Source organism: Aulonocara sp. 'chitande type north' Nkhata Bay, linkage group LG15 (assembly GCF_057382095.1).
Source record: "Aulonocara sp. 'chitande type north' Nkhata Bay isolate Kocher_YH1m ecotype deep benthic linkage group LG15, A_spYH_male_GT1.1, whole genome shotgun sequence".
NCBI classification, from domain to species: domain Eukaryota; kingdom Metazoa; phylum Chordata; class Actinopteri; order Cichliformes; family Cichlidae; genus Aulonocara; species Aulonocara sp. 'chitande type north' Nkhata Bay.
In genome coordinates this window covers 10,640,705-10,657,566 of record NC_141358.1, presented here as the reverse complement: position 1 = coordinate 10,657,566, position 16,862 = coordinate 10,640,705, and the positions used below count along the sequence as shown (strand labels likewise).

Below are 16,862 nucleotides of genomic sequence, written 5' to 3'. Positions count from 1 at the left end.
AATGCTGCCATCCAGGCTTAGAGAAGTAGGATGTTACTTTTCCCAAATGGGCTTTGGAGATGTACATCATGAAATAGGTGCAGCCTGTAAATTGTATTCACCCTCATCTTCAACTTGAGGCAGCTGCTCAGTAGCGCACAAACATAACCGAAATGCATTATAAAGGTGGTGTTTAGACATTTTAAACGCATGAGTCAGATTTCCAATTAGCAGGCAGTGCACTGAAAACAGACCTCATCGTGTGAATTTAAGCTGTTTTCTCTGCTTGTGCATTATTTCCTGCAGTTTGTGGCACTGAAAGAGGTTTTGACCATAAGTTAAAAAAAAAAGTCAGGAACTTACATCATTTTCCAGTATGTTTAAAAATCATCAGATAACAGGATATCAACCCTTTTTGGGTTTTTTTTTTCACTTTTTTCCACAATTTTCTTTGTAATTGCTTTGATCCATTTTTCACTTTATTAGCTTTTTTTTTTTTTTTAATATACATCCATGATTGACTGGATTATGGTGATTTAAACCTAATGGACCTCATTAGGTCTTGTAGAAATGTTTTCGTGCTTTTCCCTCTGTGCCTTACTTTGGCGAACTACATACTAGTGTTAGTGTTTTAGCTTTGAGTGCTACAGTGTAATTTTCTTGTGCTGGTTTGCCTGCAGTGCACATCCAATAAGTAATATGCAATCAGACCTGCATGAGGCTGACTGACCAGTCATTGATCTCAGCCCAGATCAGTGATACGTCAGTGTTTTTTATATCAACCCTTGTCTGAATGTTGAGTGACTATCAATTTTTTTGGGGGTTTGTTTTTATATCACTGGGTTTTTGAGGGTCAATCCTAAATACATGCTTTTGGAAATTGACTTTCTTGGGGTTTGGGAAACTGCAGTGCCTCCAAAAGTTGTGTTTTGCAAGTTCTACAAGGTCACATTAGTTTTTTTTGTGATCTACTTGCAAATACACAGTGGACTGTGCTTGCTCTCACATGTTCTCATGGAAGTTTTACTTTATTTTCCCGAGAAGCATTCTATGAATCAGCCCATCCACACACACGTATACGCGTACTCGAAGCCCCTACCTCTTTTCAAAACCCAGCAATCCAATGGAGTCTGTAAAACTTCTGGTCTCAAACCAAAAGCCTTAAAGCCAACAGATGCCTTTTCGTTATCATTGCCAGTTATCACTCTTAGCTTCCTCTGATAAGACTTTACTTTCTGACCCACATGTTAAGGAGTTCAATTTATCAGATGCACCAGAAGCGCGGATGGGGAGGTGGAGGGATGAGCGAGTCTCAAAAATACCCAGAGGCTTGAGAGATGAGACGTAATATGCCTTTTTTTCCCTGCCAGGCTGGTGGTGTTTCTGAAGCGGCGTTAGTACAGTAAGGAGCTCAGCATCTAAAGAGGCTTTGGTACATGCGGAAAGATGGGACATATTACAGCGAGGCTAGAAGCCTGCTTGATTAATGGGCCAGGATAATCACCTCATCAAATCACTCTCACTTATTAAATCTTGTTTAATATCGTAATGAGGGCCCTCCCGAGCTGCTTTGGCAAATTCCCCTCTCTCCCCGACTCTCCACTGCTCTTGCTTTTCCACTTCTGCCTTTCCGTTTCAGCAGGAAGGCTGCCGGTGCCAAGTTCCCCTCTGTCCTTGTCTGTCTCGCTTCCTTTTGTTGTCTTAACTTCCCTTTTCTCTGTCTTCACCTTTGCTCTGCTCCTTAATATACAGAAAACTGAACCTTTAATTTGCTGCTGTAGCTTTCGAGACTGTGCAGTTACAATACATCATCTCTAAAGCTGGAATTGTTGTATCCACAGCCTCAGTCTATTCACCTAATCTCCCTTATTTATGATGGATGATGTGCTAGATTGTATGATCATAAATCAAAGTATGTGTGGGTCAGGACCTGATTGAAGAGTGATGCTACTTCCCAAGGCTTTGGTACACTGGAGTTTATGGAAACACTTCAGGTGAGGTAATATCTCACCTGTCTCCTTCCGCATGATTTGTGATCTATATCTGTAGTATCACGGCATTCCTGAGGTTACTTCTACGTGTGCATAATGTGTGTGAGGTTTCTGGAATGGGCTGGCATCTCCTTCACTTGGCCTCCGAGCGAGATGATGTGCCTCAGAAGAAAACAACATGCCATTGTCTTATTTATGGTGTTCCATGTGTCACTGTGCAATCTTGGTCGCACAGCTGTCACTTTGCAATTCTTCCAAGGAAATAAAAATATTTCTCCTTCCCTCTTTTGCCCGCTCTCTCTTGTCTCTCTTGCGAATTATATATGCCTTTCAATATTTATCCCCCTTCCACTAACTTCATCTCAAAGTTGTATTCTGGTTTGTCGTCTCGGAAGGCTGGCAGGCAACAACTGGCTCAAGGTGACCAGTTCAGGCTTGGGATAGAGGTTAGGGCTGCATCTTCTCCCTAAGTGCCTTCCATTTTTTGCCTTTATTGTTTGGGAGCAGCTGTTGTGTACCTGGACCCCATGAGTGGCGCCTATGCTGGGTATCTTGGCAGCCAAGCTCCCTAGCTTTGGATACCAGAGTGAATCAATTCTTAAAGATGACTGTCTGCGTGCCGTGTCACATGGACAGGCCCAGAGTGAAGGGCTTAGGGGGCTCTGGAGCTGGAATGCTCTTTGATGGAGGGGCTGGAGAATGAGGAGGGAGGGGAGGAAAGGAAAATATGGAAGGGTATGGTCCTATTGTTGTGCCAAGGAATGCCCTTGACGGAGATAGAGGGGTATTGTTTTAATGTCCATGAACTCTTTTGGACATGGAAACCTAAAGGTGAAGGAACTGCAAGGGTGATGAACATCATAGCATCTTTGCTGATTTCATACATGCCTGGAGAAGTTCAGCTGTCAGATCCTGCTTTTTGCTCTTAACTACGTGCTGAAAGTTTCTCTGGGATGTGGCATGTGCTAGCAGCTTAGCATCAAGCAGCCATGTGAACGTGTAAAGGTTGGCCAATTATTTGGGGGCTGATATCGCCCCTCTGCCATAATACCCACAGAACCAAACTCATCCTAAGCAGCGACTGACAACAGCTGACCAGGACCTTGGTGATCTACCTGGCTCATAAGACTAACCTGTCTAAAGTCTGCTCAGAAACCTGAGAAAGTGAAGACTATAAAGGATGATAAAAACACATTGCCACATAGCCTGACCTCCCTCCCTCCCACACTCTATCTCTTTTTCCTTCTTCTTATCCTCCTTTGGAAAACAATACCATTCGGACCGCCCCCTCCCTACCTTTCTACCTTGGAAAAAGCAGGTTTATTAATAGTTCATAGCAAGGTGCTTGGGGCAAACTGCACTAGAAGGTTAAGGATGAGGTGAGTTTGCAGTCGGTGCTCAGCAGCCATAGCAGCAGCAGTAGCGGTAGCAGTTTCTTTTTTGGAGAAAGAACCTCATGGTCATCCCGTGTCCGTATCCATTTCATGACAAATGAAATACCACAGGCCCTCGCCAGAAACAATGGCTTGTTTGGCTGGCTGGAGGCTGTGGTTGTGGAACGGTGTGTGTGTGTGTGTGGTGGCGGTTGGGGGTAGCGGGGATGGGTGAAGGGGGGATTGGAATAAGATTGGCTTCCAACCCTTGCAGCTGTCCCGGTTGTCACTCCTTGTCTTAAGGCTCACTCCTGGCTCAACGCTCCAGCCCATGGATCAAGGGGATGTGTGTGTGTGTGGGTGTGTATGTGCATGCATCCCGAACCCCAAGAGATACTGCATGTCGATTCTCGGTACTGAAAAATGGCTCCAGACACAAAAGGCAAGTTGTACGGTGTTAAGACCCCTTCGGTATGGAGCAGACCCCAGGCATGAGGTCATCAGCCTTGCTTTAGCAGCCTTTGTCCTACTGCTTGATTGACAGGAGGGGTGGCTATCAAAGACAATTGTGGGATCAGTTACAGCTATGGGTGTCGCTCAAGATACAGCAGATCTCAAGTCAAAACACTTGTGAATGTAGTTTAGAAACGTAAAACTAGAACCACGTAGACTGTGTGCAAATGCGCTGCGATGTTCAAGCATGATAATGGTTTCGCACCTCAGCCCTGGTGGGCTCACCTTAATGTCAATTATAAAGTCTGTGAATCTTTTAATCTGCGTTGATAACAGGTGATGAACTTTAATACGCAGCTAAAATTCCATAAGCAAGCCTATGTGTGCATTACAAAGAATAAGACAAATTTCCCCCCCACCCTTTATCGCTCTCTCTCTCTCTCTCTCTCTCTCTCTCTCTCTCTGCCTCTCTCTCTCTCTCTCTCTCACCCTTATGTCTCAGAGATTAGCCTTTGCTCAAACACCTCCTGTTCATCTAAGTAATTAAAACATTAGAATTACTGGATTATAAACTGCTTTCCATTTAATCCAGCACTCGATGCTCCCATCATCTTGCCAAATGGGTCAAAAGGAAATATAATGGGGCTCTGTGATTTCTGTTTCAGGGATCTGGAAGAGGCAAAGGATGCCAATAATGGCTATTAAAAGAGATGTGTGTTTGTGTGTGTGTATGAGGGAGTGATGGAGAGAGAGAGAGAGAGAGAGAGCGAGAGATCCCAGACTGGCTTTGCCCCGAGTGCCATCTGTCTTGGACCCACTAGACCCAGTTTAGCCTGGAAGAAGCCAAACCAGTTCAGCTTCTATCTCTGCCCCCAATGCACAGTTATGTACACACAAACACGTTCCCTGTGAACGTATCTTCTTTAAGTGATTAAAGAGCTTCTTAATGAAGAAAAACATCTAAAAGGGAGTCTTTCATCATTATTTGAGAACTCTACCAAGGTTGGGTGTTTGTGTGTGCGTGCTTCATAAAACCTGTTAACAGGTGTTTGCCCTTGGGACACCCACTAGTGATGGGTCGTTCGCGAACGAAATGGCTCTTAGAGCCGGTTCTTTGACGTGAACGACGCGAGCCGGCTCCTTATCGCGAGCCGTCACGTGTTTGTTTTTTTTTCTTTCTCTCACCCTCTCTCTCTCTCGCACTTTTTTTCGCTTCACTCTGCACGCGAGCCTTGTGCTTTACGCTGGGCAGAGGGGGGAGGGGCGGTAGTTACACTCACTAGCACAGGAACAGAGCCAGAGGGAGAGAAAGAGAGCCAGGGAGAACAACGTCACATTAGAAAGGTATAGTAATCATCCACAACTATTTTACGTTGCAGATGATAAAGGATTCAGAAAGTTTATTCATGCAGGCCCATATGACAGAGAATATGCATGTTCTTTTTGTTTTAATATTATAATTTATATTTAATTGTGTTGTGGTTTGCAGTGTTGTTTTCACTTTAAATTTGTAAAAGGAAAAAGCTGAAAATTTAAATAGTTAAAAGTTGAAATGTAAATAGTTGATTTTTGTATTATATGATTTATTTATTACATTTTATGTGGAGTGAATAAATAAAAGTATATTTACGGTGGCCCCTAGAGACAAAGCACATACAAACTTCAAATCACGTACGAACTCTGAAGCATGTACAAACTCCAAAACACGTACAAACTCCAAAACACGTACAAACTCCGAAGCACATAAAAACTCAAAACACGTACAAAAGACAACAGAAGTGCTCCAGGATGCTAGGGCGCAGTGTTGAGCTTTTGGTATCTTGTGGCTACACAAGCCAGCAAGTACCAACGACCAGATTTGGTGTGTGGTAGTAATAGGTAAATGAACTTTTTTTTTAATTATTTGAATATATATGAGTGCCTGTGTATAAATACACAAACAATACACACATGCTTTCAATTGTAATTTAAGTGATCTAGTAGCTCTGCTTTGGAAGTTCAGTTCATGCTAGAAATGTGTTTTGGAGTTTGTACGTGTTTTGTCTCTAGGGGCCACCGCATATATTTATATATAAACATATATAAATAAAACCACTTTTTTTTACATTAGTAATTCCTTTTGTGCATAATTTTATATTATTGTTAATAATAAATAAATTAAAGCAACAAAACAACCTGAAGAGCCGGTTCGGAGCCGAAAGAGCCGGCTCTTTTTAGTGAGCCGAACCGAAAGAGCCGGGTCTCTAAAAAGAGCCGGAAATCCCATCACTAACACCCACCTCATCCTCACGGCCTTAGTGGGTGTCTTCAGTGGGCTGATATGTTTTATATATAAAAATTTCTTTCTTTTTCTTTTCAACTGGCTACTTTTAGCACATGTTCTCACATGTGCACACATTCACAAACATTCACTTTTCTTTCAGTTTTCAGGGAAGTCCCTCCCTTCTCACTTCGCCCCCTGTGACATTTCTTGGCAGCTAAAATGAAGGGGTGCTGCGGGGATTCACAGTTGCTGTCTTCTCACCTACACTGTCTATACTAATTTGGATGATCAGTATGTGCTTGGCATGTTTTCTGTTCGTGCGTGTCTCTGAGTTTACATCCCATATCTTTGTGCAGCCTTTTTATTTATTTATTTTTATTCTGTGGTTATGGAAGCACGCGCGTAGTCTCCTCCGCAGCATGTTTTCTGTCGGTGTGTGTGTGTGTTTTGTGCGCTCGTTCTTGATGGTTTGTGTTTGTGCTCCTCGCAACAAGAGGTCCAAGTTGACACAGTGACAGTTCCTCGCAGAGCGACAGTGGGGCCCTGCCATCCAACAACAGAGGCTTTGTTGCTTTGCTCCTCTTGGCTTGTTATGGACTTCCTTCTTTCTCTCTTTCTGTCGCTTTCTCTCCCTTTTTTATTGAGCCCATTTTCTTGTCTGAAGTCTTAATTTGGGGCGCTGGCCAGTGGGGAGAGGGAAGAGAGGGTAACCGAGGGAGGGAAGAACAGGGGGAGAAAGAGAGAGAGAGAGAGGAGAGGAAGTGCAGAGTGGTGATAGCTGCAGATGGACGGCACTTTGTTCCTTCTTTCCCAGGCTCCTCTCTTGAGCCTCCGAGGCTCCAGTTGCGTTCAAGCCTTCCAGGGAGAGAGAGAAAGAGAGGGAGACTGGGAGGAAAAAGAGGCCACAATGAGCTGCCCAACTGGAATCTTCCAATTGCACAAACGAATTTGCACACATGGAGGAAAAATGAAAGCAGAAGAATTGAAGAAATAAGTGAATGAAGAATAAACAGAAGCGCGCAAATAGGGACAAGATGGGACATGCTTAAAAAAAATCAGTGAGTCTAAACTGTGCATACTAACCACTAGGTGTCCCCATCACTGGTGCCAAAATGTGGGCAGCCCAGAGTTAATCCCATGATTCTGCCAGTGGCTCTGGAGCAGATCGGTGTGCTGCTCCATCGACAATAGCTGAAATCCAGTGTTAAATCACCAACACATGCAGAATGAATCCATCAATCTGTGCACTGCGGAAATCGCTTTTCATGGTTTCAGATTAAACCCGAATCATTTTTTCTGTTTAATTATAGGTCCAATAATCAAATAAAAGCACAGATGAGCAAGAAAAGGTGATGCACAAATGCGGGCAAATGTCCATTATCTGTATAAGGACGGAATTATTCTACGATTCAGGCTTTTAGCCCGCAGTCATTTTGCAGGAGTAGGTGTCAAAATGTTTCAAAGAGTGGACAGCTCATTTGGTCATTAGTAGGAGGATTGCACAGAGAAGAAATCGAAATGAAATCCTAAGTCCTTGTGTTTCTTCATCACAAAGGTTCCCCAGTACGGGGAATTACGTCAGCTCTTGTGTGTGGTAATATTTACTAAAAGTTCTTCTATTTGTTGTTGGGTCGGCGTGCTGTAAATCCCTCGCTGCCACAGAGCTGTAAAACACACTTTTAGACTAAATGCATGATGAAAGCTTAAAGGAAGCCTTTCCAGCTTAAAACAACACTCTTAACTAAATGGAAAATGTTCTTGAACCTGAGTGTGTGTGATAACAAGTGATCACGAAGGGAGGAGGGACTTGGATAGGGACCTTGGGGACCATGTCAACGTTTTGTGTGCCAGAGCAGGGACAAACATTGGACAAACATTGGGAAAGGCTGGCAGCCTTTGAGATAGTGGGCCGTTGATCTAAGACTGAGGAGCTAAAGTCCACTATCTCCTGTGTGATACGGCAGCCAAGGTCTTTCTGACACACAGAACAAACATGGATACCTGAAGACAATGACCTTTGAACCCTCAGCAGGGTCAGTGGAAAAAACAGGAAGCAGGGAAAGTGACTCTAGTGACTTCCTCTCTGCAGGCCAAGAATGAATCAGGTGGAATGATTGTAAGTACACGGGTCACTGTACATAAACCATGCGCGCACACATACACACACAGGTGCACACACAATGTTCAAGAGTAGGAAGCACAGATGTGGTGTGTGTGCATGTGCCTGCTTGCGAGCTTGTGTGTGTGCGCGGAGGAGGAAGCGAGAGAGTGAGTCTTCAGATGTAGCGACAGATGGTATTTGATTACAGAGCAGACGGTCGGTGTTGTACAAAGATGCTGTCTCAGCCCAACCTAAGGAGCTGTAGCCTCCGGTTAAGGCGAGCGCAGGGAGGCAGGCAGAGGACGAGAGGGAAAAAAAGAACACGAGAGAGAGGGAGAGAGAAAAGAATAAAAGCAAGCAAGCAAGAAAGACACAAAAGAAGCAACTCCAAAAATGAGCATCAAAGCAAAAAGAGTGAAAAGCAGTCAGGCAAGAACAAAGGAAGAAAAGGAACAGCAACGGGCAGGCGTGGTGGAGAGTACAACCGAGGTCACCATAAGAAAAAAGCAAAATGATACAGAGAGAGCGAACCGTGCCTTTAAAAAAAAAGAAAAGAAATAGTCCCACGTTCTTCGTAAGTGATTCCTAAACTCACAAACACATATTTTTAGAAAACTAACAAATAGGGAAAATATAACGGGATGAGTCATGCATCTTCTTGTAAAATGATTTTTTAATCAGCGTCTCTTTTTTGTGGCCAAACATTATTGTAATTTGAAGAAACACGCACACACGCACATAATTTATTGGTTAAAACTGCAACGATTACATGGATAATTGCCCGATGGACAAATAATGAACATTAATGATGACACATTTTTGAATAAAAACATATACAATGCGTCTCATCTTCATTTCTTTTGGATTGTTAGCCGATCAATAGAAACGCAACTGCTTCACAGCATTTCTCACTACTAAAAAAAGCGTGACAGAGACAATAACCACAGATTAATAATGAAAACGACGACTCCTCAGCTTCAGTTGTGAATTCACTTTCAAGAGGTTTGTCTCTTTGCTCGGTCCTCAGACTGTTTTCTAAACATTTATAATCCCCCTTTTCCCACTTTACAAAGTCTTTCATAAATCCTTTAATTATTTCCTGCAACCCTTTTTTCTAATGAGGAGAATACTTCACTGTGTGTGTGCGCCCGTGCTCGATTGTTGCATTTAGCCTGATGAGGCAGCACCTGCAGTTGTCTCCGGAGCCTGTAGAGAAACTATGATGGGAGGACGGTTCTCTGCAGCCAAACTCCTAATTAATGATCACTCTGCGAGCAGGACAGCTCTGATTCACTCAAACAGGACAGAATAAATTGCACTGTCGCCAGTGATCCTTTGATAACCAAAAAACCTGGGAAGCAAGGTAGTAAATTTCAAGCGAATACCATTCACCATTAAATTACAGTAAAGTACTGACAGATTTCCCAGCATGAAACGGTGTACCTTCGATAATCCATAACATTTTGTTACTCTAAAAAAGATTTGACTGTTATCATACCGTTATTCTTCTTCTATTCTTCTATTATTTTTGTCTTTCTTGACAAGATATCCCCTTTGTTGCAGTTTTCCTATCCCTTTTATCATGCGGTTAAATGAATTTGTTACATTCAAATTTTAAAAGCTACCCTGAAGCTGATTAGTCATTACAGAACTCTCAACTATGGCCATTACTAGCTGAACCCTATTGCTTTTTGGCCACAGAAACCCAATAAACTGCTTTATACACCCATCAGCTTATACAGAAACTAACTGAAATTACCACAGCACTTCTAAATTGATCACTTGATTATTTCAATTTCCATGATTCTTTTTTTTAATGCTTGCTAGCGGAACAAAATAGATTTCTGCTAGTATGTTCTTCACTGAAAGCACCAGCTTTTACAGCATTCATGTATATTTCTAAGTATAGATATCTTTATAAAGTCAGATCCCCCCCCCCCCCCCCCATGCTTTAAACACAAACACAGAAAACAAACCACAAACAGCTGCCACTTTTCACTCTCTTTTTCATTTTTATTTCAATTTTTTATTCATTTTGCACAAGCTTGCATATATACTGCACATACATTCAGTTCATAGAGGGTGAAGGCACGAAAGGCAATTTGACTACTGGTTGTTTTTGGGCTGGGCCAAAGCAATACAAGGGAAAAAATCTCAAGAGAAAATACAAAACTGCTTCAAACTAGTTTCGGCTTTCAAGTCCACCCTCTGCCCTGTCAAATCCAGTTTTTTTTGTTTGTTTTAACTGTCCAGTTTCACGTAGCTGCCAAAATCCCCACTCATCTTTTCTGTCAATTTAACTTTTTTTCTTTTTTGAAATTGTAAATTCGTTAAAGTGTAAAATCTTTTAAGTTGGTTCTACTTATTCAAATGCAGTACAGCCTTCCCTGTTTGAAAAAACAAAATGAAACAACATCAAATAAATTAGGATAAATTAAACCAATAAATTACACAAAATCTGCAAGACAAATAGACACCGATAACAGGAAAAAAAAAAAAAAGCAGCCATGTCATGAGTTTTATTTTTACAACCTGTGTAACTATTCAGACTGTATCCGAAAAACATGGCTGTTCCAGTTGGAATTACTGCACTAAAATTGAATAATAATGTCATACAAAAAGCATCAACAAAACATTATTTACATAACATATTGCTAAAGTTATACAAAGGCAGTATTTATCACTGTAAGTCCACGTCATTGATATTTACAATAAAAGAGGAGCAATGTGATAATAATAAAAAAGGAATTACTACTGAAAGCATCGAGAAACAAAAACCTCTTTCAAACAGGTCAGAAAACAGATCAGAGGAAATTATCGCAACACACACACACACATGCGCACACACCAAACACATGTTGCCAAACGCTTAATGAGAGTCATTTACATGTCAGGATGGTACTCCCAGGGGTGGGGGAGGGGCCACAGTGTTGAGAATTGTGTCACACACTGGTTCACAGGTTCTCATAATCGGTCTTTTCTCTCACGCAGACACACGCAGTCATATACAGTGCACACACACACATGCGCACGTACTGCAAAGCATACAGAAATTCCACAAAATTCCAAACTTTCATCAACTTTTAAACCCAGTGAAAAGGGGGTACAAATTGCTGTTTTTTTTTTCCCCTTCAATCCGCAATCTGGTTTTTTTTTTTTTTCCCTTTAATCTGTCACTGTACAGTGTTTCCCATCCATGGATGGCACTAGTCTTCTGATGACAATGAGTTCCTGTCTGTCTCTTGGGTCAAATCTAGAGCTACGTTGGCGGAAATCTGCCCTTGTTCTTTTGGATGACACAAAGAGCACAGGCTGCCAACGGGCCGCGCTGTGACATCACCGTTACCCCACCGTTACCCCACCGCTCGTCTGATGCATCGTTCTGTTCGGAAAATTAAAGAAATGAATGCTGGTGCAACTTCAAGGGCACTGCCGATGGGAAACCGTTTCCCGTTAAAGGCATGGCAGAGGGAGGGGGGGAACAAACAAACCAAAAAAAATACCCCACTCCTCTGTGGATATTTCAGAAGAGTGCTTATGAGTCCAGTTGGAGAGTGGGTGAAGTCTCCTTTTTTTCCTTTTTTAACCACTCACCCCTCTCTAGCACTCTGAGTGATAATAGAAAAAAAAAAATCTGTACAGCTATTCTTTGTTTCATCCTGACAGTATTTACAGCAGCGACAACAATATTTCATACTCTGAAAAGGTATTCCAAGTTTATTTTTCTTTTCTTTTTTTGATCTCCAGAAGACAGCCATTCAGCACAATACAAAAAAGGTAAAGAAACCAAAAGGAAAAACTGGTCACAAAACCTGCAAAAAACCTACTACTATTGCTCCTAATCTACCAACAACTCATTCAGAATACAGATTGCAACAAAACTGTCACTAAAAATACCCTCAGGATTTCTTTTATGAAACAGTTTCTAACAGTGCCTTTCAAAGAACTTGCACTATATATTTTTTCCCATAGATTTATACTTTACATTATAAAAAAAAGGCTATATATGCATTTCAATAATGTTATCCTAAAAATTAAACGACCCCAGAAAACAAAACCTGACAAAAATATTCTCAACACGGCGTTAAGGTCTTGCTAATCCTTATTTTATTTATTTATTCTTTTTTTTTTTCCTTTTTTTTTTTTTGCACACAAGTTCTTCATTATCCTGAATTAATCTTTTTAGACGCAGGAACTCTTTAAGTTTAGGGTGGAGTTGCAGGAAGGGAGAGGGCATGGAACGATAATAATCTGCGCATCAGATAAAAGTGTCCTTTCCTTTCTTTATCCTTTGTCTGTGGCGCTTTAGAGCCCTTGGCTGGTGCTTTGAGACTGAGACATGCAGGGCCTAGCCCATCCTTCAGTGAGAAATGTGCGCCGCTCGCTCTCTCAGGGCTCCGGATCTTAAGAAGAACACTGTCCGGGGAAGAGAAGGGGGACATAATGAAGGGAGTAGCTCGCTGTCTTTCTCTGCCTTCTTTTGTCAGGCCTTTTGTCTCGCTTAGACAAGTCAGCAGGTTAAGCAACCTGCCCCTTTTGATCTTTTGTGCCGCACACACAGACACACTATAAGCCAATGTCGCAAGGTGAGATCACCAGCTAGCTCGCACGCACCAAGCAAAATATCAAAGTCCACTCATTGCTTCAAACTTACCTCTTCAAAAAGGTCATCTAATATCTAATACTTACTGCTTCGTAAAATCTTAACAGCCTGAGAGGATGGGTGAAGGTAAAAAACAAATCAAAAACAGTACATATAGAAGTTCAGCTCAAGTGAAAAAATTTGGGATTAGAACTTCAGGTAAAAGTGAAAGGAATGCCGTTTAACAAACTGGGCACAGTGGCTTGAACAGAGACACACTTTGGGTCTTAAAAGCTGCCGGTGTGGGACGGCAGGACAGAGCAGAGGGCTTCAGGTGCATGTTGCTCCTTGCTCTGCGCCTTTGTCCCTGGTCTTTGTAGTGCTGAGAGCTTCTCCGTCTACCCCCTGGGGGAAGAGTGCTCACCTCTAACCTCATGTTGTTGCACTGAGAGAGAAGCTAAATCACTCAGCAGCAGGTGAACATAGAGGGAAGGAGCATTGTGTGTGTGTGTGTGTGTGTGTGTGTTGTCATCAGGGTAAGTTCTACTTGAGGCAGAATTAATAAACGGCTGTTTATCAGCCTCAATAGATTCCTTTTATCTTCACGTCTGTTCAGTTAACAAACCGGTACTTCAGGTTTTGATATATTCAAGTATCGACTGCTATTAAAGTAACTTCATAATGCCATTTACACCATATATAAGCTAACCACATTAAGAGCCAGCAGTGTAAATATGTTAACTTCTTTCACGTGAGCTGTTTAGTGCTATAAAAATTAAAAACAAAACAAAACAAAAAATCAGACTTGCACTTATTATGTATGTTCACTAATTCAGAACACAGACGTAGAAAAATATTTTGTTATTAGATGAAGAAGTGCTCTTTAAGGGGGAGCAGATTAGTTTTCAAAGGTGGAACAGCTATAGTAAATCAAGAAAACACACTTTTACCAAATACTTCTTATTTACTTCATGTTTCTTTAGACTATGTTGGTTATTTTTAGCATCATTACTGGACTGATCCTGTGCAGGATGAGCTTGTCACTACAGGTGAATAGAGAAGCCCACTCTAATAAATTCCCTGGAATAAAATCCAAATCCAGCAAAGTTGCCCCAGCAACCAAACAGCGAAACAAACAAAACAAAACCAAAGTCCACGCCAGTGATGAACAAACTGAGGAAAGTGAGTAAGGAGAAGGAAAATGGGGAATGAGGAAGGTGGAGGAGGAGGAGGGGGGAAATACTTCAGAATCTAAAAATCTTTTGGAATAATATTCATAGCAATAATTTATTTCTTTCAGCAACGGCATCAAGGGACAAACAAATCTTGAAGTGCCAATCTTCAGCAAGCAGTAGTGACAAATAATAATCATAAACAACAACAATAAGAATAGTAATCAAAAATAATAATGTACACCCAATAAACACAATGCCCCTATTTGCAGGGAAAACACACTTCAAAAAAAAAGAAAAAAAGAAAAATGGTAGAGCTCAGTAGCTATTTGACACTGGTCCAAGTCTCACAGACCAGTACCAAAAGTCCAGTTTTAGTCCAGTCAACAACCTCACTAGGCCTTGCTTTTTGTGTGCATGTGTGCATGTGCCTGTCCTGTTAGGGACATCTTCAATAGCACAGTCTATTAGGCACCCACTTTGTATTAGGGAAAGAGGGGGTAGGGTGGGGCAGTTCACATGGATACCCCCCGAATTGGAGGGGCCTCTGTGGGTGCCACGAGTCAAGTCTTCAGGGAACCCAGCCTATGTTCTTAGCAGTATAAATGGGAACTCGGGAACTCTTTCCACACATGGAGGGCGCCGTTAGTGTTGATCACAGAACAGGCCAAACAGAGTGTTCACACGGTCCAAGAAAATAAAAATAAAAACACCCAATAAGATCAGAGCCTCTTCAATTCAGAGTCATAGAAAAACAAAACATATAATAACCAGCATAATATAAGAACAAGAACACAATAGCTAGGTCATTTAGGAACTGCCACAAGGGGCTTTAGATTGGGAATGCTACTCCATAACTTTCATACATTCAAAAAAAATAAAATAAAAATAAAAACAAACAAACAAGAAAAAAAAAACAGGAAATCAAAAGTAAAGTTGAAGAAAAGGGAAAAAAACAAATCATAATATAATTTTGAAATTCTATGAAATCAGAAAAACAAAGAAAGCGCAAAGCGGTAAGCAAGGAGGAAGAGGAGGAGGTGAAATTTACTCATGTAGAAGCTCTTGGAGACAGTTTGGGGACTTAAAGATCTCTGGGACCTCGCTGTCCAGTTTGCAGATGACCTTGTAGATGGCCTTCTTCCAGGACGGGTCCACGTCTTTGCCGGCCACGATGGCATTGAAGAACTCTCGCAGTGTGATTTCTGCCACCTCCAGGAAACGATCAGGGACCTTCGCGAACACAGAAAGGAAGGAATGAGCAATTGTGTAAACAGATGTGAGGAGTACACGGAGGAAATCCTATTTTAAGGTATTTTAAGACTCACTGCAAAGTTTGCGTCCTTTATGTCACTCGACACAAAAGCACCGTTGTAGTGGTTTGATTTTAAGGCACTTCGTTATAATGCCAACCCTAAAAGTGTTTCGACCACTGAATACTGAGGAAAATGGGAACGAAACTTGACCGACTGCCAAAACCCAAACCAACTTTCCCAAACAGCGACAGTCTTCGCCCCCCCCAGTTGTAGAATATGTTCATATTTTCAAAGTGGATGTAAAACCATAAATCTCCTGTCTCTTGAGTCGCTACTTCCTTAAACGCCGGTTGAGGTGTTGGCCTGAGAAAAGTCACTTCTTGCGAATTCTCAGGTTTCTCACACCTCCCACTTCCCCCACCTTCCACCAGCAGCGTGGCGGGCGTGACATGTTTATGAGTCCCACTGTAAATCTGCGACCAAACAAGAGAGCGGAGCTGAAGAGCGACAGAGAGGTGCTGGCGAAAGAGGAAGTACTAAATGCTTTGGGAACGGGGAGACACGCTGCCTCTTTAGTGTCCCTGACAGCAGCGCTCACCGACACCATGGAGATGATTAGTCTGGCAAAGATCTGTGACACCTTCCCCCAAGCCAACACTCTGTCACACACAGACACACACGCTTATGCTGGTGTGAGCACACACACCAGCGGACACACCTCCTTGTGCCAAGGAGATGAGACATCCTGTACTGTGACAGAGCTCTACATAATGCTCGCTGCACGCACGCACACACACATACACACTCACGCACCGGGTACCCTGGTGTATTTGGCTGAGTCTCTTTCCTCGACTCAGAGCTCCAGGGCGACGCAGCCTTCAGGGGTCACCTGCTTGGATAATGCTGACTGTCTGCCTGCCCGCCTCCCTCGATGCTCACACACACAAACACATATTGTCTCACACACATACAGCAGCAGCCTGCCCAAATGCCTGACAGTGCGTACTCCACTCCTCTCCTCCAGTGTCCTGCAGATACTCATCAGGAGTGTCAGGACACAGCAAGGTTAGTGGCCACTGGAACACACACACCGATGGACAAGGACCCACACACACCGACAGGCCTCTTCAACCACACACATATGCACTTAAACACACATGGGACAGCTACCAACCCCCCTCGGGGTGATGAATGGAGGCTAAGATGCCTGTGTGTCTGGTTGGTGTGTGTGTGTCTGTCCACTACTCAAGTGAAAAGGTGAGTTGTGAATAAGGAGCTTGTGCACTGTGTGTCTGTGTGTGTTTGACGGAGAGAGAGAGAGAGAGGGAAAGGAAAAAAACGAAAGATAACCCAATTCCCCAAATATTGAATTCCCGTCTGGTGGGATAAAAGTGGATATAATTCATTGTTTGGGCTGCTTGTCGTTCACGGAATACTGGCACAATGACCCCGCTTTGAGGCCAGCTACAGTAAGTGTGTGTGTGTATGCCCGCGTGCACTTTTCCCGAAAGACCTCGCTAACGGGACGGTGCCGCGTAGCGCCCTGGTGTTAGATGCAGGGAGTGCCGCATTACTAAGAATATTCCTGCATGGAATTTCTCCTGACGTTTTGACTATAAAAGGACAGCAAAATGCTGACTGCAAGGAGAAAGCAATGTCAAGGAGAAAAGGGTATTGGTATTTCAGATCCTC

General features: G+C 42.6%; 1 protein-coding gene across 6 annotated transcripts in view; it reads right to left on the bottom strand.

The window, feature by feature from the left end:
• Positions 1-10,149: 10,149 nt before the first annotated feature.
• The window catches only part of LOC147312567 (prospero homeobox protein 1-like), a 35,662-nt gene continuing 28,949 nt past the window's right edge, over positions 10,150-16,862 (bottom strand). For all 6 annotated transcript variants that reach the window (XM_086264052.1, XM_086264050.1, XM_086264048.1 and 3 more), the window contains one exon: positions 10,150-15,147. In XM_086264052.1, the coding sequence (XP_086120178.1) occupies positions 14,962-15,147 (186 nt within the window). In that variant the 3' untranslated portion in view covers positions 10,150-14,961. The remainder of the gene's footprint in view (positions 15,148-16,862) is intronic.